This window comes from Pongo pygmaeus, chromosome 10 (genome assembly GCF_028885625.2).
Source record: "Pongo pygmaeus isolate AG05252 chromosome 10, NHGRI_mPonPyg2-v2.0_pri, whole genome shotgun sequence".
NCBI lineage: Eukaryota > Metazoa > Chordata > Mammalia > Primates > Hominidae > Pongo > Pongo pygmaeus.
The window spans coordinates 1,164,353-1,191,990 of NC_072383.2; the positions used below are offsets into that span (position 1 = coordinate 1,164,353).

A 27,638-nucleotide genomic window follows, 5' to 3' on the forward strand; every position below is an offset into this window, starting at 1 on the left:
ACCTAAAATGCACAGGACTAGAAGTGTTTCAGAGTTTGAGTTTGGGAATATTTGCATGATACTTATGCTTACTGGTTGAGCATTCCTAATCCGAAAATCTAAAATGTTCCATTGAGCATTTCCTTTAAGTGTCGTGTCAGTGCTCAAAAAGTTCAGGAGTTTGGAGCATTTTGGATTTTCAGATTTTGGGATGGCCAACCTGTATTAGATCTTCCTGAGTGCTTTGATGTACTCTAAATATGAAACATTATTCATATTTTCTTTGTGGTTTAATCCACATTCAGATAGGAAAAATAAGACAAGTTAAAGATGAGAGACCATGGAACCATACTTGATTTCTTAGATTTGCACTGTTCAGTGTGGTAGCCACCAGCCATTTGTGGCTATTAAGTACTTGCAATGTGGCTAGCCCAAATTGAGATGTGATATAAAGGTGAAATATACATTAGATATCAGAGAGTTAGTATGAAAAAATATAAAATTGCTCATTGATAGTTTTTTATATGGGTTATATGTTTGAAATGACAATAATGAAAAAATGTAAAACAGCTTATTAACAATTTCTGGCTTGAAAATATGACTCATTATTTTCCTGTTGAACAGCACTGAATCTATGTATGGGGTGATAAAAGCTTAATAAAATTTTCTGTGAATGGATTCTAAAATAAATATCATTAGATTTCTTGTTATTTTAAAGTTATATCTAATGAAAGGCATTCAACTTCAGGGATAAAGGTAACTAGTTACCAAACTTTAGCTGGTTAGTCTTGCCGTCTAAAAGTAGACCTTTGCTTTTGCTTTGTATGGATATCTAAGTGCATTATGGGGTTGTTTTTCATAAAAGCCTCATAGCCTATGGCTAGATTGTATTATCTGATATAGCCAGTGTTATGCTTGGTGATGCTTTTTTTCCCTTTTCCTAGTTTTAGATTTTCTAAAGCAATGTAGCTTCACTTGGAAACTTGTTAGAAATACTAATTTTGAACCCTAACCCTGTTGAATCAGAAACTAGGGGCTTGATTTAGCCCTCCAGATGTTTCTGATGCGCATGAAGTTTGAGAAACATAGTTGTAGAGGTTCCATTGTGTAACGGTGAGCACACTGGACCCTGAATCCAGAGAAACATAGATGTAGCTAATACTACTTTTATAGAATAACAAAACTCAACCTCTTTATAACCTTTATAACATATCTATTTGAAAGGAATTACATTCTTTTCTTTTTAATTCATCACTTGTAAAACTCTTACATTCTTAGGTGGATGCTCTCCGATTGCGTTTGGAAGAGAAGGAAACCATGTTGAATAAAAAGACAAAACAAATTCAGGATATGGCTGAAGAGAAGGGGACACAAGCTGGAGAGATACATGACCTCAAGGACATGTTGGATGTGAAGGAGCGGAAGGTTAATGTTCTTCAGAAGAAGGTAAGGTGCAGGTGTTTTGAGTTCAGTGGCCCATTCCTCATACATCTGCACTCCTACCACTAAGTTATTTCTAAATGCTGTCAGAGTTTCTTGCTCATTCTTCAGTTTATATTTTTGTGATTAGTAATTTGGAACTGTTGTTGTAGTAGGTAGATTGTTAAGACTGCTCTACATATTCAGTTTTTAAAAATTTAAACACTGTTAGTATCTTCCAGTAGTGCTTTTCATGCTGTTTCTCAAAAGTGCCTTGTAAATTGCCAAAGTGTTTGAACTGACATTCTTTTGCCCCTTCTGTCTTTTATTGAAACTGTACTAAATTGGTTTAGTACATGGACTTGGAAAGGTACAACTTCATTTATGTGTTTAATAAGATGACAGTTTTAAGCCAAGACCGGTAGCATCCAGACAAACACATAATTCATATATGAGCAAAAAAAAGTGTGCTTGTGTATTTCAATACAAATCTTACTGTTCCTTAGTGCTTGTTCTTTCCCCTTTTTTCAGTTAATATATTTTGGTATTCTTTCCAAGGGTTTCTTCATTGTTGTTACTAATAGCATTGTATGGATATACTATATTTAGCAAAATTTCTACTGATGGACATTTATTTTGCTAAAAATTTCTTCCTTTACATAAAATGATTAATAGTAAAAAATGTTGTACATGTTTAGTTTATACATATGTCAAGTCAAGTATATTTCTAGGATAAAGTCCTTGAAGTTGAACTGCTGAGTGAAAGGATGTGCATTTATAATTTTGATGGATTTTGCCAATTAGCCTTAAAGAGACTGTACCAAGTTTCATTTCTACTATCCGTGATGAAAGTGTTATATTCCCACATACTTGTCTACAGAGTGTGTTAAAAGACTTTTTTACTTTTTGGCAATCTGATAGGTGAGCAAACAATATCAGTGTAGTTGTAGTTCTTTCATTATAAGTAAAGTTGAACATACTTTTATATTTAAAATCCTTTGTATTTTCTGTTATTTGTTTATATGCTTTACCCATTTTTATTTTGAGTTCTTTCCTGCTTTTTTAAAAGTTGATTTGTAGAAATCCCTTCCCAATTTAAAAATTAGTTCTTTTGTCTGATGTGAGTTCTAAACATTTCTTCTTGTTTGGCTTATTTATTGAGATGGAGTCTCACTTTGTCGCCCAGACTGGAGTGCAGTGGCACGATCTCGGCCCAGTGCAACCTCTGCCTCCTGGGTTCAAGTGATTCCCCTGCCTCAGCCTCCCAAGTAGCTGGGACTACAGGTGCCTACCACCACATCTGGTTAATTTTTTGTATTTTTAGTAGAGACGGGGTTTTACCACCATGTTGGCCAGGCTGGTTTTGAAGCCCATGGCCTCACGTGAGCCACCCACCTTGGCCTCCTAAAGTACTGGGATTACAGGCGTGAGCCACTGCACCAGCCCCGCTTTTTTAAAAATAAAAATAAAAAATAAAAAAGATGTTGTCCAGGCTGGTCTCAAACTCCTGGCCCTAAGCCATCTTCCCATCTCAGCCTCCCAAGGCCACTGCTCCTAGCTCTGTTTGGCTTTTGACTCACGTGTGTGTGTGTGTGTGTGTGTGTGTGTGTGTGTGTATGTGTTCAGACTTCTTAAAGTGAATGTTTTAAGGCTTCTGGATTTTGTGACATATTACAAAAGTTATATTTTAGAATATTTCTTATTTTCCAGTGATACTGATCTGTCTGTATCCAGTAACATTGTTTAAATTTTTGTGGTTTTGTGATATATGTTAATAGCTAATTCCTTCTAAGGTACTTCTCTTTTTCAAAAGTGCCCTAGCTTTTTTTTTTCTTGGCTATTTTTTCATTTGAAATTTAGAATCAGCTTTTATCATCTCCTGCCTTTAATTCTTTCTATTGTGTTTTTTATTGGGATTACATAAAATTTGTAGTTAGTAATTTATAGAGAATTGACAAGAATGGGGTATATCTTTCCATGAATTCATTTTTTGTTTCTCGGAAATGTTTTAATGTTTCCTTCATAATAGATTTTATACATTTGTTAAGCTTATTCCTAGGTTTTCTGTTTGTTATAAAGTGTTATATTTTTCATTATGTCTTCTAACTGCTTGTTTTTTTGTACACATGAAGGCTTATAATTTCTCTATATCAGTTTTGTACTTAGTCGTCATACTGAATTCTCTTAAAGGTTTGGATTTTTTTTTTTTTTTTTTTTTTTAGTTTATTCTTTTGGCTTTTCCAAATATGTAGTGTTATCATTTCTAAATAATGATGATTTTCCTGTGTTCAATTTTAATGTATGTGCCCCATTTCCTTCTCCTTTCTACTTATGTGTACCCCACTGCATGACAGTGGGCATCTTCACATTATACCTGATCTGAATGAGAACGCTTTTAGTTCCCTCCCACTCAAGTACAATGCTTGCTTTTGTGTTAGAATTGATAGATACATTAAGAAAGTATCCGTCTAAATAAAATGAGTTAAAAAGTAAAAATTTTTTTTATTATCTTTTGTTTCAGTAGTTTTTGGAGAACAGGTGGTGTTTGGTGACATGGATAAGTTCTTGAGAGGTGGTTTTTGAGATGTTGGTGCACCCATCACCTGAACAGTGGACACTGTACCCAATGTGTAGTCTTTTATCCCTCACCCACTCCCCCTTCCCCTTGACTCCCCAAAGTTCACTATATCTTTTTTATGCCTTTGCATCCTCATAGCTTAGCTCCCACTTGTGAGTGAGAACATGCAGTGTTTGGTTTTCCATTCCTGAGTTACTTCACTTAGAATAATGGTCTTCAACTCCATCCAGGTTGTTGCAAATGCCATTATTTTGTTCCTTTTTATGGCTGAGTAGAATTTTGTGGTATATATATATACCACATTTTCTTTATCCACTTGTTGATTGATGGGCATTTGGGCTGGTTCCGTATTTTTTGGAATTGCAAATTGTGCTATTATAAACATGCCTGTGCAAGTGTCTTTTTCGTATAATGCCTTCTTTTCCTCTGGGTAGATACCAATAGTGGGATTGCTGGATCAAATGGTAGGTCCACTTTTAGTTAAGGAATCTCTATACTGTTTTCCATGTGGTTTTACTAGTTTACATTCCCACCAGCATGTAAAAATGTTCCCTTTTCACCACATCCATGCCAATATCTATTTTTTATTTTTAAATTATATCGCATTGTGGTTTTGATTTGCATTTCCCTGATAATTAGTGATGCTGAGCTGTTTTTTTTTTTTTGAGGTGGAATCTTGTTCTGTCACCCAGGCTGGAGTGCAGTGGCGCAGTCTCGGCTCACTGCAACCTCCGTCTCCCGGGTTCAAGCAATTCTTCTACCTCAGCCTCCTGAGTAGCTGGGATTACGGGTGCTCGCCACCACGCTCCACTAATTTTTGCATTTTTAGTCGAGACGGGGTTTCACCATGTTGGCCAGGCTGGTCTTGAACTCCTGATCTCAGGCGATCTGCCCGCCTCAGCCTCCCAAAGTGCTGGGATTACAGGCGTGAGCCACTGCACCCAGCCCTTGTTGAGCTTTAATATGTTTGTTGGCCATTTGTATATCTTCTTTTGAGAACTGTCTGTTCCTTTGAGAATTGTCTATTCATGTCCTTAGCCCACTTTTTGATGGGATTATTTGTTTTTTACTTGATGATTTGAATTCCTTGTAGATTCTGGATATTAGTCCTTTGTCAGATGCAGAGTTTGTGAATATTTTCTCCAATTCTGTAGGTTGTCTGTTTACTCTTCTGATTATTTCTTTTGCTGTGCAGAAACTTTTTAGTTTAATTAAGTCCCATCTATTTATCTTTTTGTTGCATTTGCTTTGGGGTTCTTGTTCATGAAGTCTTTGCCTAAGCCGACATCTAGAAGTTTTTCCAGTGTTATCTTCTAGAATTTTTATGGTTTCAAGTCTTAGATTTAAGTCTTTGATCCATCTTGAGTTGATTTTTGTATAAGGTGAGAGATGAAGATCCAGTTTCATTTTTCACATGTGGCTTGCCAGTTATCCCAGCACCATTTGTTGAATAGGGTGTCCTTTCCCTGCTTTATGTTTTTGTTTACTTTGTCGAAGATCAGTTGGCTGTAAGTATCTGGCTTCATTTCTGGGTTCTCTATTCTGTTCCATTGGTCTGTGTGCCTATTTTTGTACCAATACCATGACTGGTTTTGGCGACTATAGCCTTGTAGTATAGTTTGAAGTTGGGTAATGTGATGCCTCCACATTTGTTCTTATTGCTTAGTCTTGCCTTGGCCATGCAGGTTCTTTTTTGCTTCCATATGAATTTTAGGATTGTTTTTTCTAGTTCTGTGAAGAATGATGATGGTATTTTGATGGCAATTTCGTTGAGTGTGTAGATTGCTTTTGGCAGTGTGGTCATTTTCACAATATTGATTCTACCCATCCATGAGCATGGGATGTGTTTCCATTTGTTTGTGTCATCTGTGATTTCTTACAGCAGTTTTGTAGTTTTCCTTGTAGAGGTCTTTCGTTTCCTTGTTTAGGTATTTTATTGGTTTTTTTGCAGTTATTGTAAAAGGGGTTGAGTTCTTGATTTGATTCTCAGCTTGGTAACTGTTGGTTTATAGTAGTGCTGCTGATTTGTGTACATTAATTTTGCATCCTGAAACTTAACTGAATTCATTTGTCAGATCTAGGAGCTTTTGGATGAGTCTTTAGGGCTTTCTAGGTATATGACCTTATCATCAGCGAACAATGATAGTTTGACTTCCTCTTTACTGATTTGGATGTCCTTGAGTTCTTTCTCTTGTTTGCTCTGACAAGGACTTCCAGTACTGTTGAATAGAAGTGGTAAAAGTGGGCATCCTTATCTTGTTCCAGTTCTCAGGGGAAATGCTTTCAACTTTCCCCCGTTCAGCGTAATGTTGGCTGTGGCTTTGTCATAGATGGCTTAAGGTATGTCCCTTGTATGCCAATTTTGCTGAGGGTTTTAATCATAAAGGATGCTGGATTTTGTTAACTGCTTTTTTGGGGTCTATTGAGAAGATCGTCTGATTTTTGTTTTATTTTGTTTGTGTTAGTTTTGATCTTTCAATAGTAATATTTTTAAGTAATAGACTTAATAGTTTCAAAACATTTTTCACTTCTCATGCACTTGATCATTGTATATTTTTCTCCCATTGTGCTTCTCTTGCATTTACTTCTTCCTAGGCACAATAGCATGTTGGTAAGAAATATGACCAGACAACTTTTAGTGGATTAGAAGTTATTTGTAATTTTTACTATGATTAATAATGCGTAAGCCTTTTGGGTTCCATTTCCTATTAAACTTTTCTTTAAGTGTAGGATATTATTAGTAAAATATGAATTTTTAAAATTTCACTGGTTATTGCAGTTGTGGAGTTTGTGAGGAGGGGAGTGATTTAATTATTTGGTTTCAGTGCAAGTTTCTGAAGGCATCTGGATGCACAAAGACTTGATTCACCACTGTGCCAGCAGCGTGTTTGTTGCTCTAGGCTGATTATACCAAAAATGTTGGTGACATGATGGATTATCACTTTCATTAGGTCATAAGTGTTAGGGGCATATATTTTACTTTTATAACATTTATTTTTCAGCTCCTATTTTCTTCGCTCTCGTTCTGTAAGGATTACTTCATTTAAAACCAAAGTGTTGAAAGATTGCGTGGGTCTTCAGTCATTAAACTTCGCCTTTCAGATCATAAGAACATGACAGCAAGCTACTAAAAAAGCCTTAGATGATTAATGTTACTGGAAGGAAAGATATACTGGTTAGGATTCAAAGGTTGTTTGGAAGTAATGCATTTCTTATTTTTAACTAGGTAAAAATTTTTAGAAAAGTTTTTGTATTAGTCCATTTTCACACTGCTATAAAGATACTACCTGAGACTAAGTAATTTATGAAGAAAAGAGGTTTAATTGACTCACATTTCCATATCTGAGTCGCTAGGGAAGCTTCGGGAAACTTACAATCATGCCAGAAGGTGAAGGGGGAAGCAAGGCACGTCTTACATGGCAACAGGAGAGAGACAGACACACACACACACACACACACACACACACATATCATGCAAATCTTGTATATATTTTCTTTGTCCTTCCTCTTCATCCTTCACAGGAGGCAGCAGAGCAGAGGACCAGTAATTGTGCTCTCTTAGTACACTACAATGCCCCAATAATTTATCATGTTACAAACTTTTATGTGTCTTAAAACTTACCAGATATTTAGTACAACTATTTTCAAAATTGGTTTATGTTATTAGTGCTTCTTTTTTATTTTATTTAATTAATTAATTTATTTTTTTGAGACTGAGTCTCACTCTGTCACCCAGGCCGGAGTGCAGTGGCGTGATCTTGGCTCCCTGCAACCTCCGCCTCCTGGGTTCAAGTGATTCTCCTGCCTCAGCCTCCTGAGTAGCTGGGATTACAGGCGCCTGCCACCTCACCCAGCTAATTTTTGTATTTTTAGTAAAGACAGGGTTTCGTCATGTTGGTCAGGCTGGTCTCAAACTTCTGACCTCAGATGATCCTCCTGCCTTGGCCTCCCAAAGTGCAGGGATTACAGGCATGAGCCACCGAGTTTGGCCTAGTACTGCTTTGTAGACAATTACCTTTATGCCTGTTATTTTCAGTGCTTAGATCCTTCCCATTCTGTGTACTTTTTTTTGTTGACGTTACTGTATTAATGTGGTCAGAATCAACATTTGTGATGTATTTCCAGCACCATTGTTGGCTGATAAAATAGAGATAGCTTTAAATTTAGTATCCATAAAAAATAAAATGAATACAGTAGGTTTAGAGACAGTTTAAAGTTCTCAAGGGATCTATATATTTTTTAAAAACTATATAAAAATAACTTCAAAATAAGTAATTTTTTTTCTTGATAAAACATGCACTTTTATGTATTTTTAGGCAGGAGTAACAACTTTTTCCACACTTCCATCCAGAGAACAAAGGTCAAAACAGCATTTATTATTCTAGCCATAGTTTTACTGTTTAAACTTTTGAAATTTTGTGTAGGACCATGGAGAGAAGAGTAGTGCTTACAGCTGAAACTTAGTTTCAATACAGTATCATATATACATATATATTGGTTGATTTGTTTGTTTTTGAGACAGGGTCTCACTGTGTTGCCCAGGCTGTAACGCAGTGGTGCAATTATGGCTCACTGCAACCCTTGTGTCTGGGGCTCAAGCAGTCCTCCTACCTCACTTCTTAAGTAGCTGGGACTACAGGCACATGCCACCATGCCCAGCTAATTTTTTGTATTTTTTGTAGAGATGGGGTTTCACCATGTTGGCCAGGCGGGTCTTGAACTCTTGGACTGAAGTGATCTGCCCGCCTTGGCCTCCCAAAGTGCTAGGATTACAGGCATGAGACACCATGCCAGACATCTTTTTTTCATTTTGTATTGTCATTTATTTCTGAAACTCAGCCAATATGATGTATAGAGACAAATACATAGATACTGACAGGCAAAAAGTCATGGAGATAAAGTGTATTACTTGAACAAGACTTCAGATTGAATATTATTATTCTTTAATTTTCATTCATTTGCCTGCTTTGTGAGGTATTAGGAATGACATGGGTGGTGGTGGATACAACATAGAAAAATTTCACCTGCTTAATATTACTTGAACTAATCTCTGGGACCATAGTCCCTTGGCCATCACCAAGACTGAGAAGAATCGAATCAAGATTTTGCATCAGGGGAAGGTTTTTTTGAATATCTTAGGGGAATTTACAGTGCACTCTCCTGCAGCTTACATTGTAAAGCATTTTGGCATGGGATAAAATATTCATAACTCTGTGTGTTATCTCTAAACAGAGTCTTTGAAGCAGTTCCGTCAGACAGCACAGGACATTTTCCTACTGAAGGAACTCAGATGCAGTTTAGGCATACTTATATGTGGAAACTCTCCATCTCATAGTTTACTACTGAACCCTGAATTAGCTGGTAGCAACAACCCACTATCCTCTCTCCCCCAGTCAGAGGCTTCTCCTAATAGCCATGGCAGTAAAAACAGAACAGTAGAACTAAAATATTTTCCAGAAGGAGAACGTATTCACAGGGAAAGGATAAATTCAAAGTTATTTACAACTCTTTTATCTTCAAACCATTACTTATAAATTGATCAAATAAAAATAGCTAGTCTAATGTGTTTTGAGCAGTTATTACCATTTTTATTTATTATTTATATTGCTTATTTTTGGATCATATTTCAGGCTTTTTATTTGATGAGTCAGCATCTTAAGATTCCTAATGAGAGTGGGATATAAAAGTAACTGGGTCGTTGTTAACAATGATAAGTCATTTTGACGGTATGTGCACTTGGTGTGGTCAATGATGCTTCACCTCTGTGGTTCTCTTCCCCGAAACGCAAAACCCCAGTCCAATTATGAACAAAACAGTAGACAAATCCTAGTTAAGAAACATTCCACCAAAGACCTGACTAGTAGTGTTCAAAACTGCCAAGCCTCCAAAAACTAGGAAAGTCCAAGAAGCTGTCACAGCCAAGAAGAGGCCAAGGAGACATGCTATCCAAACATAATGACATATCCTAGGCAGTGTCTGGGAACAGAAAAATGACAGCAGACAGAAACTAAGGAAATGTGAATAAAGCACAGACTCTTGTTAAGAATAATGTGTCCGTGTTGATTAATTATGACAAATGTGTCATACTAATGTAAGATGTTAACAGTATGGGAATCTGGCCTCTGGGTTCTCAGGAACTCTCTGTATCACTTTCTCTGTACCATCCTTACCTCTCTGCAAATCCAAAACTATTCTAAACAAAAAGTGCATTTAAAAAATCAATTCAAATTTGGCAGTGTATTAGAGTTAAGAATAATAAAGTAACAGTGATTTTGAGAGAGCTCAAAACTAAAAAAATCGGAATGGCATTCTTTTCAAAGCTTGGTGGACCCAAAACCTATAAATACTCCAGTGGGGGAGATCAGGGATTTTACCTTTGGAACATTAAGGTTGTATGAATTTATTGGGGAAGAAGGAAGGCTACAAAGTAGTCAACCTAATTCTATTTGTCTTCTTTGCCCCTGGCTTCCGGATCTCTCTCCAAGTCACCATAGACCATGTGCACCCCAATATTGAATATCTCATGAACAACCAGGACAGATTTGATCTAAGAAAGACTCAATGCAAGAAATCCCTGTTATATTCCAGTGGAGAGTGTTATGTGGAATGGACCCCTCCATTTGAACTCTTAAATTCTGTTTCAATTCAGGTCATTATTCTCCTCTGCTTTCCTTGGAGGTTTATAGAAATCTTAGGTACACCAGGAAACTTTGAGCCGGGGTTCTTTCTCAGTGCCAGGCACTTTTCTATGTGAATTATATCAACAGGTAACCCTGTGAGCCATGTTTCTACCTAACGCTGTTGACAAATTTCAATCCTCTTTCATTTCACACAACTGCCCAACTTTTGGTGGCTCAGAAGACAACAGGTAAAGATAACCAAGTAGCCACCAAATAAGACTGGGAGGCTTTCCGCAAAAAAGACAACTTTCTGAAATACTTGGTGAAACTGTTCATTAGACAGAATATACATCACTGGATTGATGATGGAGTTTAAAAATAGCTCAGCAAGGCTGGGCGCAGTGGCCCACGCCTGTAATCCAGCACTTTGGGAGACTGAGGCGGGCAAATCACGTGAGGTCAGGAGTTCGAGACCAGCCTGGCCAACATGGTGAAACCCTGTCTCTACTGAAAATACAAAAATTAGCTGGGAGTAGTGGCAGGTGCCTGTAATCCCAGCTACTCGGGAGGCTAAGGCAGGAGACTCGCTTGAACCTGGGAGGCGGAGGTTGCAGTGAGCTAAGATTGTACCATTGCATTCTAGCCTGGGAGACAAGAGTGAGACTTGGTATTTAAAAAAAAAAAAAAAAAAAAAAAGCTCAGCAAGATGAAGATGTTTAATATGGTTGGGTATCTTGGCTGGCAGAGACAGAATAAAGAGAGGCAGCTAGCAGATGATAAAAGCCCCTAAAATGATCCCCAGGGTTTCTATGGCTTTCCTTGTTTGAAAGTGAATTTCCTGTTGTTCTAGGACACTATAAGCATGCTTGATTTTCACATGGTTAACAAGCAGAGGAAAGCCAGTTAAGCGCCTTTGCCTCTCATGGAGGCTGGGGTTGAGGGAGCAGAGTGAGCTGTGATGACCTGGGCAGTGGTGCTGTGATGATGGCTTCTGGATGTTCTTGTTGGGCAATGTGTGAAGATGATGAACAACACAGCCAGAATGTAGAAGGTCTTACATGTGGAGTAGGTGGTGCAAGAGATCTAGGAGAAGAGCACTGGGATAGAGATACAGTTTGAGATGGCCCATTTACTATACTGCAGGGCATTGGTGATGGCCCAGTAACTGGTCAGAGCAACAGACAGAAATATAGGTTGGAGGCCATGTAGCACGTGATGCTAGAAGACAGCCAGATGTTGCATAGGAGTTGGCCAAATTTCCAGGTGTGTGTGATGGTATATATGATGCTCATGGATATGAACAAGGAGCCAGTGAGATAGTTGGCTGGTGTATGTAGCTTCCTGGTGAGGAAGATGGTGGTAAGCAGAAAGGTGTTGGAGAGAGCTGTTGTCAGTGTGATGATGGAAAGGACCACAGCAAGAGATCTCTAGCCCCTGGAAGTTCCCAACTCCTAAGCCTCCGGTATTTTTGTAGTATCAAGGGATCCGCTGGAGGCCTCCTGGAGGATGTCTTCCATTGATGGTTTTGTGAGGGCATTCTAGGGAGCTTTCTCTTCCACAGTCATAGCTTCTCCTTTCACAGTTGTCTGTAAAAGGTCATGTTTCCATTTCCTACTTCTGGGAACTGTACATCAGAAGAGCAAACCACAACAGAAAATCTCCAAGGCTTGATTACATGAAGAACACTGAGGTGACTCCTAGCTACAGTTAAAGGCTTTTCCCAAATCAGATGAATCCCAAGATGTCTCTCTGTTCTAGAACTCTGAAAGACACATGCTGAATATGTTAGACAATTGCAGGTTATCACACCACTGTGGGCAAAGCTCCACAATTTCTTGGCTTTGGTATTTTGACTCTTTTTAAGGCTTGAGACTTATACGTGTTTAACTGTGCCTTCAGAATATTTCCCATCCTATTCCAAAGAGATTGTGGATTTCAGGTTGCTGCCTGGGAGCTTTTAAAATTAGAGACAAAAGGGAGTACCAGCTTATTCAGAGAAGCAGTCCAGTCAACAGCTCACAGTTTTCCTAGGTGAATCCTGACATATGATTGGTACTTAATTTTGGTTCCTTTTCTACTGACTGTTTTTGAGCGTGAAAAGACAAACATTCCAGTTACCAAAGCTTGAAGAATGCATGAACTCGGAGAAGGTAAAACAAACGGATCACTGTGAGTTTGCCAAGCGGGGCAGGTGTTTGAAGCCCTTCTCTGGCCGTGCGTGTGGAATGCTGGGCTTGCCCTCCTGGGCCCTCCTTTCTTCACATGGTCGGATTTTGGCCTACATGATCACAGCCCCCAGCTCTGCGCCTTCCCCTGGCCCTTTCCCTTCCTGGACTTTTGGGATACTCCATTTCTCTTTTTGTTAATTAATAACTTTATTCGTTTGGAGTAGTTTGGGAAGTTCCCAAGTGTACCTGAATAACGTACGTTGTATCCAATAGGTAATTTTTCATTTCTCCCCTGCCTGCCTCCCCCTGCTCTGAGTCTCCAGTGTCCATTATACCACTCTGTATGCCTTTGGGTACTCAGCACTGCCTCCCTCTTATGAGTGAGAACATGCAGTATTTGGTTTTCCATTCCTGAGTTACTTCACTTAGGATGATGGCCTCCAGTTCCATCCAGGTTGCTGTAAAAGACATGATTTCATTCTTTTTTTCATGGCCGAGTAGTATTCCATGGTGTGTGTGTGTGTATACACACGTATACGTATATGTGTGTGTGTACACACATACACATGTGTGTACACACACGTATACGTATATGTGTGTGTGTACACACATACACATGTGTGTACACACACACATACACATATGTGTGTATACACACGTGTATGTGTATATGTGTATATATGTATGTATACACATACACATACCCATGTGTATTTATATACACACACACACACACACACACACACACACTTTCTGTCTCTTGCCATATACAAAAATTAACCTAGGTGGATTAAAGACTTAATCTAAGACCCGAAACCATAAAAATTCTGGAAGATAACACAGGGAAAACTCCTCTGAACATTGGCTTAGGGGAAGGATTTATGACAAGGATCTCAAAAGCACAACAAAATGAAAATGAATAAATGGGACTTAATGGACTTAATTAAACTGAAAAGCTTCTGTACAGCAAAATAAATAATCAAAAGAGTAAATAGACTACCTACCGAATGGGAGAAAATATTTGCATTATATTCAACAAAATACTAATATCCACAGTCTACAAGGAACTTAAATCAACAAGAAAAAAAAAATAATCCCATAAAAAATGGGCAAATAGCATGAATAGACATTTCTCAAAAGAAGATATACAAATGCCCAAAAATGTATGAAAAAATGCTCAACATCACTAATCATCAGGGAAATGCAAATTAAAATCACAATGAGATACCACCCTACCCCATCCAGAAGGGCTGTTATTAAAAAGTTAAAAAATAATAGCTGGTATCATGGATGTGCTGAAAAGGGAAGTCTTACACACTGTTGGAGCAAATGTAAATTAGTACAACCTTTATGGAAAACTTATGGATATTTCTCAAATAACTAAAAGTAGATTTATCATTTCAGGCTGGGCGTGGTGGCTCACAGCTGTAGTCCCAGCACTTTGGGAGGCCGAGGCAGACGGATCACCTGTGGTCAGGAGTTCGAGACAAACCTGGCAACATGGCCAACGTGGCGAAACCCCGTATCTACTAAAAATAAAAAAATTTGATGGGCATATTGGTGCGTGCCTGTAGTCTCAGCTACTTGGGAGGCTGAGGCACGAGAATTGCTTGAACCTGGGAGGCGGAGGTTGCAGTGAGCCTGGATTGTGCCATTGCACTCACAGGGCGAGACTTCATCTCAAAAAAAAAAAAAAAAAAATTATCATTTTTTCCAGCAGTCCTACTACTAGGTGTCTACCCAAAGGAAAAGAAGTCATTCTGAAAAAAAAAAAAGACATCCGTGATGTGGAATCAACCTAAGTGCCCATCAACCAATGAATGGATAAAGAAAATTAAACTTTTTTTTTTTTGAGATGGAGTCTCGCTCTGTCGCCCAGGCTGGAGTGCAGTGGCGCTATCTTGGCTCACTGCAAGCTCTGCCTCCCGGGTTCACACCATTCTCCTGCCTCAGCTTCCTGAGTAGCTGGGACTACAGGCACCTGCCACCACGCCTGGCTAATTTTTTGTATTTTTAGTAGAGACGGGGTTTCACCGTGTTAGATGGTCTCGATCTCCTGACCTCGTGATCTGCCCACCTCAGCCTCCCAAAGTGCTGGGATTACATATGTGAGCCACCGCACCCTGCTGATAAGTATTTTTTTAAAAGCCCTGAGAAATGACAGTGTAGGATTTTAAAAATGACTAGTATTAACATTATGAGAGTAATATGTGTTCGAGGTAAAAAAAAAAAAAAAAAAAAGAATTACCAGAACATATGGAGTGAAATTGAAGTTCCTTCTCCCATCCTTTGCTCCTCTCAGTGCAGTTCTTTAGGGATATTAACTGTTGTTAACAGTTCTTTGTGTGCTGTTTCATAAGGTTTCTATGCATATTCAAGCATTTATGTGTTATATACCTTTTAAAAAACAACTGGAATCATACTTTTTATTAATTTAAAAATAAACATTTTAATATCATCTTATATGCAGCTTTATCTCATCTTAAAAAGTATCTACATGGTTTTCTGAATCATACTTCTACCATAATTTAAATTTAACCTAAGCTTTACAGGTAGATGAAGATAGGGGTTTTTCTTATTTTATTTTATTTTATTTATTTTATTTTTTTGAGACAGAGTCTCGCTCTGTCGCCCAGGCTGGAGTGCAGTGGTGCAATCTTAGCTCACTACAACCTCTGCCTCCCGGGTTCAAACAATTCTCTCCTGCCTCAGCCCCCTGAGTAGCTGGGATTACAGGCGCGCGCCACCACACCTGGCTCATTTTTGTTTTATTAGTAGAGACGGGATTTCACCTTGTTGGCCAGGCTGGTCTCGAACTCCTGACCTCATGATCTGCTCACCTCGGCCTCTCAAAGTGCAGGGATTACAGTTGTGAGCCACCACGCCCGGCCTCTTGTTTATTATAGTACTATAACGCATAATGACATAACCATCTTATTCCTGAGTTAATATTATATGCATCTAAAATATTGATAGCTGTTTAATTATCCACCAAAAGTCTTTCACTGATTTACACTGAGAATGTTTTTCTGCACAGTTTCATTAAACATTTGTTATCAAACCTTTTTAAATTTCCACTGACTTGGTAGGCAATTCTGAAGTATCTCTTTTCTTGCTTAGTATTTATTTAAAGTTGAGTTCTCATTGAGCATTTTTTCATAGGTTTTTGTTTTAATTGGGAGGTATATGTTCATTTCTTTTCCATATTTTTCTGTTTGATGATGTATTTTTTCTTGTTGATTTACAGGAAGTTTTTCCTCTAGTAAATATATTGGTCTGTTTCCTTTTATGTTTTACAAATACATTTTCCTGTTTTGTTTGTTTGTTTGTTTGTTTTTTACTTCATTTATGTATTTATTTTGGGGTTTATGTCACCCAATTTAATAGTACTTTTCTTTATGTCCTCTCAGTTTTAGGTCACACTTTGAAAGTCTTTATACATGCCAAAGTCATTTTTATTTTTATATTTTTTTGAGGAAGGGTCTCGCTCTGTCACCCAGGCTGGGGTGCAATGTCGCAGTCTCGGCCCACTGCAACCTCTACCTCCCAGGCTCCAAGCCAACCTCCCACCTCAGACTCGAGTAGCTGGGCTACAGCTGCACACACCACCATGTCCAGCTAATTTTTTAGCTTTCCATAGAGACAGGGTTTTGCCATGTTGCCCAGGCTGGCCTTGAACTGCTGGGCTCAAGCAGTCTGCCCTTGCCAAGGTTATTATATAATTCATACATGCTTTTCTCTGGTACTTTTAAAGTTTCTTTTTTTACACCTAAAAATTGGTTTATAAAATTTATATATTGCTGTAATGCTTCAGTTTTATGTTTTTACATGTGGCTGGCCAGTTGTCATTATAGTATTTATTAAATAATGCACCCCTTCTCTTCTGATTTGAAATGCCACAAGTAAATTATCAGATTAGTAGATTGTTTTGCTATATTAATTTTATTTTTGCAGGAATTTCTCACTCTTCTCACTCGTTTACTTTTTCAGATGAACTTTATTATCATTTTGTCAAATTTTCCTCTTTCCAAAAATGACCTTGTTACTTTTTTTATTGAATGTGGTATCTCAGAAGTCAAGTGAAGAAAGGGTTTCAAAGAGGAGAGGATGATCAGCTTTTTCAAATACTGCTGATGAGTTACAAAAAATGAAAATTGACCATTGATTTTAATAAAGTGAAGATCCAAATATCTAAAAAAACATCATGCAGAAGAAAGATTAGACTTGTTCAATATGGCCCCACATTACCTCAATCAGCAGATACTCTAAGGAGTCAATTCTAAAGAGGGTCAAACTGTCCGAAACTGATAACACACTACCTGGGAGGAAATCAATTCATTCATTATAAGTGGACATACAGCAAAATTAAAGTGTAATCCATCACTTTATCTAATTTTGCTATATGTGCAATAGAGTGGGCAAAGTTGATAGTTTGTGCCTAGTTTCTCCTGTGATTATCTATTACTTTAAACAATATTTTAAAACTTTCTGTGTCTTGATTTAACACATTTAAAAATGAAGCCACGTTTATTGACTACTTTTTATTAAAAATAGTTTATTTATATTACCAATCCCCCTTCTTGATTTTTGTTGGTAAACTTTTGTTATATTTTGCTGAGTTCATAGTACTTTTCAGTTTTATATTGTGTTGTTTTTTGTAAAGGAGAAACATTGCTTACTGTAATTATGATTCATATTTAGCTTTTATTTCTGAATTTCAGTGTATTTAATGCTCGTCACTAGTCGTTAAAAACAGCTTAACTGTTCCCAATTATTTTATTTTATTTTATTTTTTTTTTGAGAAGGAGTTTTGCTCTTGTCGCCCAGGCTGGAGTGCAGTGGCATGATCTCGGCTCACCGCAGCCCTGCCTCCTGGGTTCAAGCGATTCTCCTGCCTCAGCCTCCCAAGTAGCTGGGATTACAGTCATGCACCACCACGTCCAGCTAATTTTTTTTTTTTTTTTTTTTGTATTTTTAGTAGAGATGGAGTTTCTGCATGTTGGTCAGGCTGGTCTCGAACTCCCGTCCTCAAGTGATTTGCCCGCCTTGGCCTCCCAAAATGCTGGGATTACAGATGTGAGCCCCTGGGCCCGGCTGTTCCCAAGTTTTAAACTTTAATTTTTGGTTGCCCAGGAACTTCTCTGAATTGTATTGTATGAAGGGTTATGGGTGCTATCCCAGTTCCTTGTTTGTTGACCATGTGTTTATGTTATCTTTTTATATTTTAAAAACCATTTCAGAGATACAAAAATGTATAGAGAATAATATACTGAGTATAATCACTCAAGTTAAGTAAACATTTCAAATATTGTTGAAGTTCATTGGTATATCTCTCATTGATAGTATTCCTTTTTATTCTATCCCAGAGATTAGTACTTGATTTTAGTATTTATACATGTTCAACAAGAGGAAGTACATATGGCAAATAAATAGGAGAAATATGTCTAACTACGATGAATGAATTGATTTCCTCTCAGGTAGCATGTATCAGTTTTGGACAGTTTTGACCCTATTTTGTTTAACCAGAATTGATTCCTTAGAGCCTTTGGCACCAGGGACCAGTTTTGTGGAATACAATTTTTCCACAGGCCATGCTGCAGGGGACAGTTTTGGGATGAAACTGTCCCACGTCAGATCATCAGGCATTAGAATCTCATAAGGAACATGCCACCTAGATCCCTCAAATGCACGGTTCACAGTAGGATTCATGGTCCTGTGAGAATCTAATGCTGCCACTGATCTGACAGGAGGTGGAGCTCAGGCGATCACGCTCACTTGTCTCACCGCTTACTTCCTGCTGTGCGGCCCAGTTCCTAACAGGCCACAGACCGGCACTGGTCCATGGCCCGGGGGTTGGGGACCCCTGCCTTAGAGTATTTACTGATTGAGATTAACTTGGGGCCATAGTGAGTAAGTCAGATCTTTTTTCTGCGTGATATTTAGATATTTGGAGCTTACTCTTTGGCAGCCCCCAAATCTTAATATCCTACGTGAAGTATTTTTATTCCTCTCATTGTTCTTATTTCCTTTGGTTATTTTTTCTGATGACTTTTATGTGTCTAAACTGATTTTTCTTCCATCTTGACTTGTTTAGTTAGAATTTTGGATCTAATTGCAAGAGAGATGATTAAAATGGGATTCATGTTCCGTTCATGGCCCTTAGCTGAAATGTGGGCTACTCAGTGAAACTCACTAACGTTCAGTTTCTTCATCTGTAGAGTGGATATAATAGCTACGTAAGGAGGTTCTTGTTGAACGATGTGATGTGTATGAAATCATGTACCTTGGAACCTGTAAAGTGATATATACTCAGGATATGAGGTATCAATATAATTTATTCTCATTAAATTTAATTCAGCCAATTACTCTGAATTTAGAATCATGGAGAATCTTTTGACTCTTGATTTGATTGTTTAGTCTAACAGTTATTTAGTCTAACAATCAAATCTTGATTTGACTAACAAATTGTTTAGTCTTGATTTGATTGAAGGATTGTCAGTCCTTCAATGTCATGCCTTCTACCCATTTATAAACGTGCTCTTTATACTTTCATATAGGCAATAAAATGTTGAAAAGGCCCCAAAAGATTTAGGTTATACATTGTAAGAAACTGCTGATCAGATTGATATATACATCACAACAATTCTAAAAGCTTTTTTCGTTGCTTGTAGAATTTTTTTTTGTAAGCTCACTTTGTTTGCAGGTCCAGACTTTTATAAATCTATATTCCTATTTGTCCTTCATGTATGTTCGTCAATAAGACCCTTAAAAATCTAAGATCAGGCTGAGCGTGGTGGCTCACACCTGTAATCCCAGCGCTTTGGGAGGCTGAGGAGGGTGGATCACCTGAGGTCAGGAGCTTGACCCTGTCTCTACTAAAAATACAAAAAATTAACTGGGCATGGTGGTGCCCACCTGTAATCCCAGCTCCTGGGGAGGCTGAGGCAGTAGAATTTCTGGAACCCAGGAGGTAGAGGTTGCAGTGAGCTGAGATCACGCCACTGCACTCCAGCCTGGGCGAAAGAACAAGACTCTGCCAAAAAAAAATCAAATCTAAGATCAGCCTGTAAAATTCCTTCTTCTTTAAATTTTCTTTTTCTTTTTGTAGAGACAGGGTCTCACTGTGTTGCCCAGGCTGGTATCCACACTCCTGGTCTTAAGCAGTCCTCCTGCCTTGGCCTCCCAAAGTGCTGAGATTACAGGCATGAGTCACTGTGCCCAGCCTGAAATTCCTTCTAATGATGATACCTTGATAGTGAACCACCAGCATACCCAACCATTTTGGCTTTTTCAGGACCACCACCTACACATATTTTCCTAGCATTCTAAGCAATGTATGCACTGGAATAGTCTTTGCTGTTTCTTCTTCTTTTTCCTTAATGAGTACATTTATAGTTGTACAGTCCAAATTATGTTCTTGTGGGTCTCCCAGTCTTCCCAGTCTTTCTAAACTGTCCTCATTCCGCATAGTATTTTCCACTATGTGCTAGGCACTGTGTTAAGTGCAAAGACATACAGATGTGGTCTCTGCTCTCAGGAGTCCCAGAATTATGGGAGGTTAGAAAGTTATGATACGAATGATATATGGTGGGGCAAAAAAACAAGAATTTTAGATTTAGCCCTGTATGAAAGGAGTCTAAGGAAGTCTTAGGAGCTGAGCCTTGAAAGTTTGCAAGGTAGATGGAGAAAGGGGCGTCTAAGCCTAGAGAGCGGTGTGAATAAAAACAAGGAGGGGTGTTCTTTTCCACTGTGTCATGCCCTGGCATTTCACTTCTGCTCTTTAACATTTGTAATATACGCTCTTAAAAATTTCTGGTAGAACTCTGCATATGAAGCCATTTCTGTCTTATTACGAACTCTGAAATCACTTGCTCCATGGGAAAATTATACCCAATTTTTACATAATGAGAAAGATTTCAGTGAATGTAGTCATCTTTATTGACCTGTTAATTTAGGAAGCAGTTGAGTTGAGTTTTTCTTTCCTCTGTCCCAGAAGATTTTCAATCAAAAACTTTAGAAATTTATCTTCAGTGGGATATTGTGGTATAACTTTTAAGGTAGAACTTTAGGTATCCCTGTAGAGATGCCTTAATTCTGTACAAAAAAGCCTTAAATTCTGTACTTTGCTTCTTGATTCAGACACTTGTTCCCTAAGGAAGAAGAATAAGGTAACACTACATTTATCCTTTTCTTGTTCTTTGGTGTCTGCATTCTCTAATCATTTCTTTCATGAATATTATAATTGTATATTTAAGTAATATTTAAATATTGTAATATTTAGGGAGCAGTACTGAAAAACTATGTTATTTTGGCATTTATCTAGATATACTTAAAAGAAATTTTTTCTTCTGAGCACAATGGCAGTTATGGTAATCGCTGGGTTATAAGTTAGTCACATACTGTGGACTGTCTGTGGTTCTGTCTGGGCCACCACTGTCCACCCATAGTCTTCCTTGCTTTCTAGGTAGTATACATATTTGTATGCATTAGGGTAACCCTGTGCTTAGAGAATGAAATGAGACAATAGCAGATGGCCAAGCGTGCTGTACAATGGGATTAGTATTGGGCTCCTCCTTCCCAGGGTTCTCCCCTAGGGTTTAAAGTAGTTTTGTGTTACAGTAAATTTCTTATCTTTATAATAAATCATTGACCTGGAAAATGTAATTGAGCATTTGAATCTGAGCTGCATTCAAAATCTGTGTTAAAATTATACAGCTTCTTGCTTGATGGATTATAAATGATAATGTAGCTTGGAGTTTAATTTGCTTACACAGATGCTATCAACATTCCCTTCCATGCTTCTGTAACTTCTGTTTATTTCGTTTTGCTTGCATCTCCAGTTTCCTAGGTTTTGATATTTAGAGTTTTAGATTTAGCAGGAGCAGAAAGCCAATTGATATATAGGTGTTTTTTTTTTTTGTTTTTTTTTTTTTTGTCCTAGTTGGTTCTTTAAGTCTCTTCTATTTTGTTTTGGGTAGGAGGTCAGAAAGAATACTTCCTTTGTATGTTCTGTTTGTTTTCTGTGAAGTCTTGGATAAGACAGTTGTTAGTTTCTTCACTTTTTCCATATCATAAAATCGGATAGGAGAGTAAGGTTGTTGTTTTTTTAATTAAAGACAGTATTTACTAATATATTCTGAGAAAATATTTTATTTTTAAAATTGTGCCTTTTTATTTTTAATAAGGATCAATTCCTATATTTTCTGAATGTTATTATTTTAAATCTTAACCCAGCTGTGAAACACGCTAAGTTTAGAGAAGACTGTGTCAGGCCTAATTGAACTTTACGTCTGAAACATAATTTAGTTAGATATTAGAATTTTTTCCTTTTCTTTCCTTTACTTATAATTGTCTAATAGAACTCACTTTGCAGCTCTTTGTTGATGGAGAATATGTATAGTTAAACTCTTGAAATGTCATTTTATTGCAAAAATGCACAGTAAATGAAGTTTGATTTGATGATTATATTTTTACTGGTAGCTAAGGAAATATACTCTGTGTAAATTTATTTGCTTCATACAACTTTTTTCCCCTCCCTTTTTAAAAGTAAACCTTAAGGAAGTGGAGAGTTTAACTTGCAAAGTATGATTTAACTTCTATATGTCAACAGGTTTCTGGTTATAAATGATGCTGATCCTATAGAAGTGATATTTTATAATTATTGAATAATTATTCTCTTAGAAAGGGAGGGGTTTTTTTTACCTTGTTATAATGTAAATCTTTTAATTATATGTTCCTTAGCAGTATTCCTTCCACTTCCAGAACACTGTCTTCAAAAAATACTACAAAACAACAAAATACCCCCTCATCCCTACATTGTGATAATCTAGAAATAATAAACTTCAGATATAAGTGATTAAAACAACAATAAAAATTGATGTATTATGATAGATCTAGCAAACTCTATTGCTGCATAATAACTGCCCTAAAATGCAGTGGCATAAACAACCATTTTATTTTGCTTATTTATTTGTGAATCAGGAATTCCAGAATGGCTCACATAGGTAGTTTGTTCTTGATTTGTGTATTTTCACCTGGAAGTGTCTATGATTGGATGATCTCCTACCAAGATGGCCGATTCACTTGCATATATTCTATCTTTGCTGCTTAGCCTCTGTCTACATGGTGGTTTTTATTTTTATTTTCTTTATTTTTATTTTTTGAGATAGAGTCTCACTCTGTCACCCCGGCTGGAGTGCACTGGCACAATCTCAGCTCACTGCAATCTCCACCTCCTGGGTTCAAGCAATTCTCATGCCTCAGCCTCCCTAGTAGCTGAGATTACGGGCGTGCACCACCACACCTGGCTAATTTTTTTATTTTTAGTAGAGACGGGGTTTTGCCATGTTGATCAGGCTAGTCTCAAACTCCTGGCCTCAAGTGATCCGCCCGTCGTGGCCTCCTGAAGTGCTGGATTATGGGCCTGAGCCACCATGTCTGGCCTACATGGTGTCTTTTGCCCCAGCTACTGCAGGTGCCTTGGGTTCCTTGTGGCATGGGGAGAGTAGTCACACTTCTAATATGGAAGCTGCTTCCAGATTTATAGATGTTAGAAGCAGAAGCTGCTTGGTCAGTGAAGGGTTATTCTTGAAAGTGGCTTGGAAGTAGCAGGTCGCTTCTGTTGTATTCTGTTGGTCGTAGTAGTCACAGAACCTGCCCTTGTTATGTTATGTTATGTTATATGTTATGTTATGTTGTTATATGTTATGTTATGTTATGTTATGTTATGTTATATGTTATGTTATATGTTATGTTATGTTATGTTATGTTGTTATATGTTATGTTATGTTATGTTATGTTATGTTGTTATATGTTATGTTATGTTATGTTATGTTATGTTGTTATATGTTATGTTATGTTATGTTATGTTATGTTATGTTGTTATGTTATGTTATATGTTATGTTATGTTATGTTATGTTATGTTATATGTTATGTTATGTTATGTTATATGTTATGTTATGTTATGTTATGTTATATGTTATGTTATGTTATGTTATGTTATGTTATGTTATGTTATATGTTATGTTATGTTATGTTATGTTATGTTAATTTCTGAGATGGAGTCTTGTTCTGTTGCCCAGCCTGGAGTGCAGTGGCACCATCTCAGCTCACTGCAAGCTCCGTCTCCTGGGTTCCTGCCATTCTCCTGCCTCAGCCTCCCGAGTAGCTGGGACTACAGGCGCCCGCCACCACGCCTGGCTAATTTTTTGTATTTTTAGTAGAGAAGGGGTTTCACCGTGTTAGCCAGGATGATCTCGATCTCCTGACCTCGTGATCTGCGCCTGCGTCAGCCTCCCAAAGTGCTGGGATTACAGGCGTGAGCCACCAGGCCCAGCCAGACCCTGCCCTTATTAAAGCAGGGTGGTGGTGGTGGTGGTGTCAAGAATGGGGCTCCATCTTCTTCCTGAGAAGGGGTAGAGTTCATGGCAGAAGAGTATGTGACATGGGAGACATTGTTGTGACCATTTTTGGAAAATATCTACTTCAATAGAATAAAACATTGGATAAGGGGTTGGAAATCAAAGAGTGAGTTTTTTTGTGCGGTATGGCAGTAAAATTCGTATTCCCTTTTCTGTTGTCTTATGATATTGCAGCCTTATTAACCAGAATGGAAGTGGAATGTTTCTATTTCCATGTTCTGCTCAGTGTTTTAATCTGTTATTTTTAGGGTTTCTAATGTTATCTGTTGCTTTCAAACAAGCTACTCCAAACCAGAAAGAATTCTGAACAACTTAAGAGTTGTTTTACCTAATTCAGGAATTACCACAGAGTATAAATGTAATTCATAGGAAGAAAGTACAAGAGAATAAGGTATGTGGAAAGGACAAGGACTAACAGAAGGTGAATTAATGCTACATACTGATTTTGGAGATTCACCTTGGGTGAGAAGCACAACTGTCTAGATGGAAACTTGTGTATTGGTGATCTAACAAGAACCAGTGTGCTTGCTACAAGACTGCCTTTTAGAAGACAGAGGTGTGTATAGATGATACACAGAATGCAGGAGAATTTTTTTTTTTTTTTGAGATGCAGTCTCACTCTGTTGCCCCGGCTGGAGTGCAGTGGCGCAATCTCGGCTCACTGCAAGCTCCGCCTCCTGGGTTCACGCCATTCTCCTGCCTGAGCCTCCTGAGTAGCTGGGACTACAGGCACCTGCCACCACACCTGGCGAATTTTTTTGTATTTTTAGTAGAGACGGGGTTTCACCATGTTAGCCAAGATGGTCTTGATCTCCTGATCTCGTAATCCGCCCGTCTCGGCCTCCCAAAGTGCTGGGATTACAGGCGTGAGCCACTGTGCCTGGCGAGAATTTTTAAGAACATTAAGAAGAAATAAACATGGCTAAACTCTTTTGTGTTATTTGAGGGGGATAAAGCAAGATACATCTCAGAACTTAGAGTGTTTTCACACTTCGTTGATGGATACTGCTTTGACCTAGCACTGAGGGGTTAATTTGGATGGAATTTTTTTCCAATCGAGATAGAATTCACAGATCATAAAAACTAGTTCAACCATCGTGGAAGTCAGTGTGGCGATTCCTCAGGGATCTAGAACTAGAAATACCATTTGACCTAGCCATCCCATTACTGGATATATACCCAAAGGACTATAAATCATGCTGCTATAAAGACACATGCACATGTATGTTTATTGCGGCACTATTCACAATAGCAAAGACTTGGAACCAACCCAAATGTCCAACAGTGATAGACTGAATTAAGAAAATGTGGCACATATACACCATGGAATACTATGCAGCCATAAAAAATGATGAGTTCATGTCCTTTATAGGGACATGGATGAAATTGGAAATCATCATTCTCAGTAAACTAACGCAAGGATGAAAAACCAAACACCACATGTTCTCACTCATAGATGGGAATTGAACAATGAGAACACATGGACACAGGAAGGGGAACATCACACTCTGGGGACTGTTGTAGGGTGGGGGGAGGGGGGTGGGATAGCATTAGGAGATATACCTAATGCTAAATGACGAGTTAATGGGTGCAGCACACCAGCATGGCACATGTATACATATGTAACAAACCTGCACGTTGTGCACATGTACCCTGAAACTTAAAGTATTATAATAATAATAATAATAATAATAATAAAAGAAAAATTAAAAAAACAAAAAACATAGATTTCACTTTTATTTCTGTATTTTTGCATTCTGCTAGAATCATTAAAGCCTATTTTCTGTAAAAAAAAAAAATTTACCATTTTAAACTATATGATTCAGTGGTTTTCAGAATATTTACAATGTTGTGCAACCATCATCACTGTCCAATTTTCATCACTTCAGAAAGAAACTCACACCTGCTGGCAATTACAACCCCTCATCCTCTGACAACTGCTAACCTCCTTTTTGTCTCTATGGATTTGCCTATACTGGATGAGACCTTTGACTGTGAACTTTTGAGCTAATGCTGAAATGAGTTAAGGCTTTGGGGGACTGTTGGGAAGGCATGATTGGTTTTGAAATGTGAAGACATGAGATTTGGGAGGGGCTGGGTCGGAATGATGTGGTTTGGCTGTGTCCCCACCCATATCTCATCTTGAATTGTAATAACCACAATTCCCCTGTATTGTGGGAAGGACCCAGTGGGAGGCAATTGCATCATGGGGTGGGTCTTTCTCGTACTGTTCTTGCAATAGTGGATAAGTCTCGCGAGATCTGATGGTTTTATAAAGAGGAGTTCCCCTGCACCAGCTGTCTCTGTCTTTGCCTGGTGCCTTCCAAGCAAGTCACATGGTGGCTTGCCTTCCACCATGATTGTGAGGCCTCCCGTTTCATGTGCGACTGTAAGTCCATTAAACCTCTTTTTCTTCCCAGTCTCAGATATGTCTTTATCAGCAGCATGAAAATGGACAAATGCAGAAGGCTTTCAGTCTTCTCCTTGAAGTATGATGTTGACTGTGGGTTTTTCATAGATGCTGGTTATCAGGTTGAGAATTCCCTCCCATTCCTAGCTTGTTGCATGTTTTTATCATAAAAAGATGTTGGATTTTATAAAATTCTTTTTCTGTATCTATTGAGATGATCGTTTGGTTTTTCTCCTGTATTCTGTTAATGTGGTACATTATATTGATTGATTTTTGTATTTTGAAACTAGCCTTGCATTGCTGGGTAAAGATAGATGTGTTTTTAAATAGCTTTGTGTTTTTCAGCTGGATGAATGTAGAAACTTGTTCTATCAGCATTATTATGGAGACAATAGAAGTGGACCTGAGGGAATATAGCCTTTGGATAAATGCTTAATTTTCAGGTGCTAAGGTGTAATATAAATGGACATATGCAAAGGCTTATATTGTAATATTTTTACATCATGGAAATAATTTTGACTCTTATTAAACATTATTTATTTGGGCTTAAATATTATTTATATGGGCTTTTAAGTAACTTAGTGAATAATTTGAGGATCTGTGCTTATCTGTGTCCTTTCTCATCTGTTGTAGTACACCACATTAATGTTCTCAGAGTCTTGCAAGTTCTAGTTGAGTGTTTTGACCGAGCACACATTTTAAACTTGAAAAATGATAATTAACAAGTCAATAAGTAAGAGTCAGATCCCTCTTCTGACGAAGATTGTTCTTAGTTGTTTCTCAGGAGATCCTGTAGCAGGAACTTGTCAGAGTAATAAATATACAGACACATATCTAGAAAAAGACAAAGGATTTAGGGAAAAGTGCCTGCTCACAGTTTTAAAGCAGAGTCAATATTTTCTTCTGCTTAAAAAGTGCTTATAACTTGACATTAATTCTCTTACATTGCATTCTCATCTGTGGGAATGGCTGTTTGATTAGATGCCCAGGTATCTGTCAACTCTAGTTGAGAAATTGAAGTAACTAACCACGTGAAGAAGTTA

The 27,638-nt window shown here is 37.8% G+C and overlaps 1 protein-coding gene across 16 annotated transcripts in view; it reads left to right on the top strand.

The window, feature by feature from the left end:
* The window catches only part of ERC1 (ELKS/RAB6-interacting/CAST family member 1), a 511,134-nt gene that overhangs the window by 144,068 nt on the left and 339,428 nt on the right, over nt 1-27,638 (top strand). For all 16 annotated transcript variants that reach the window (XM_063672288.1, XM_063672287.1, XM_063672289.1 and 13 more), the window contains one exon: nt 1,258-1,425. In XM_063672288.1, coding sequence (XP_063528358.1) covers nt 1,258-1,425 — 168 coding nt within the window. The remainder of the gene's footprint in view (nt 1-1,257; nt 1,426-27,638) is intronic.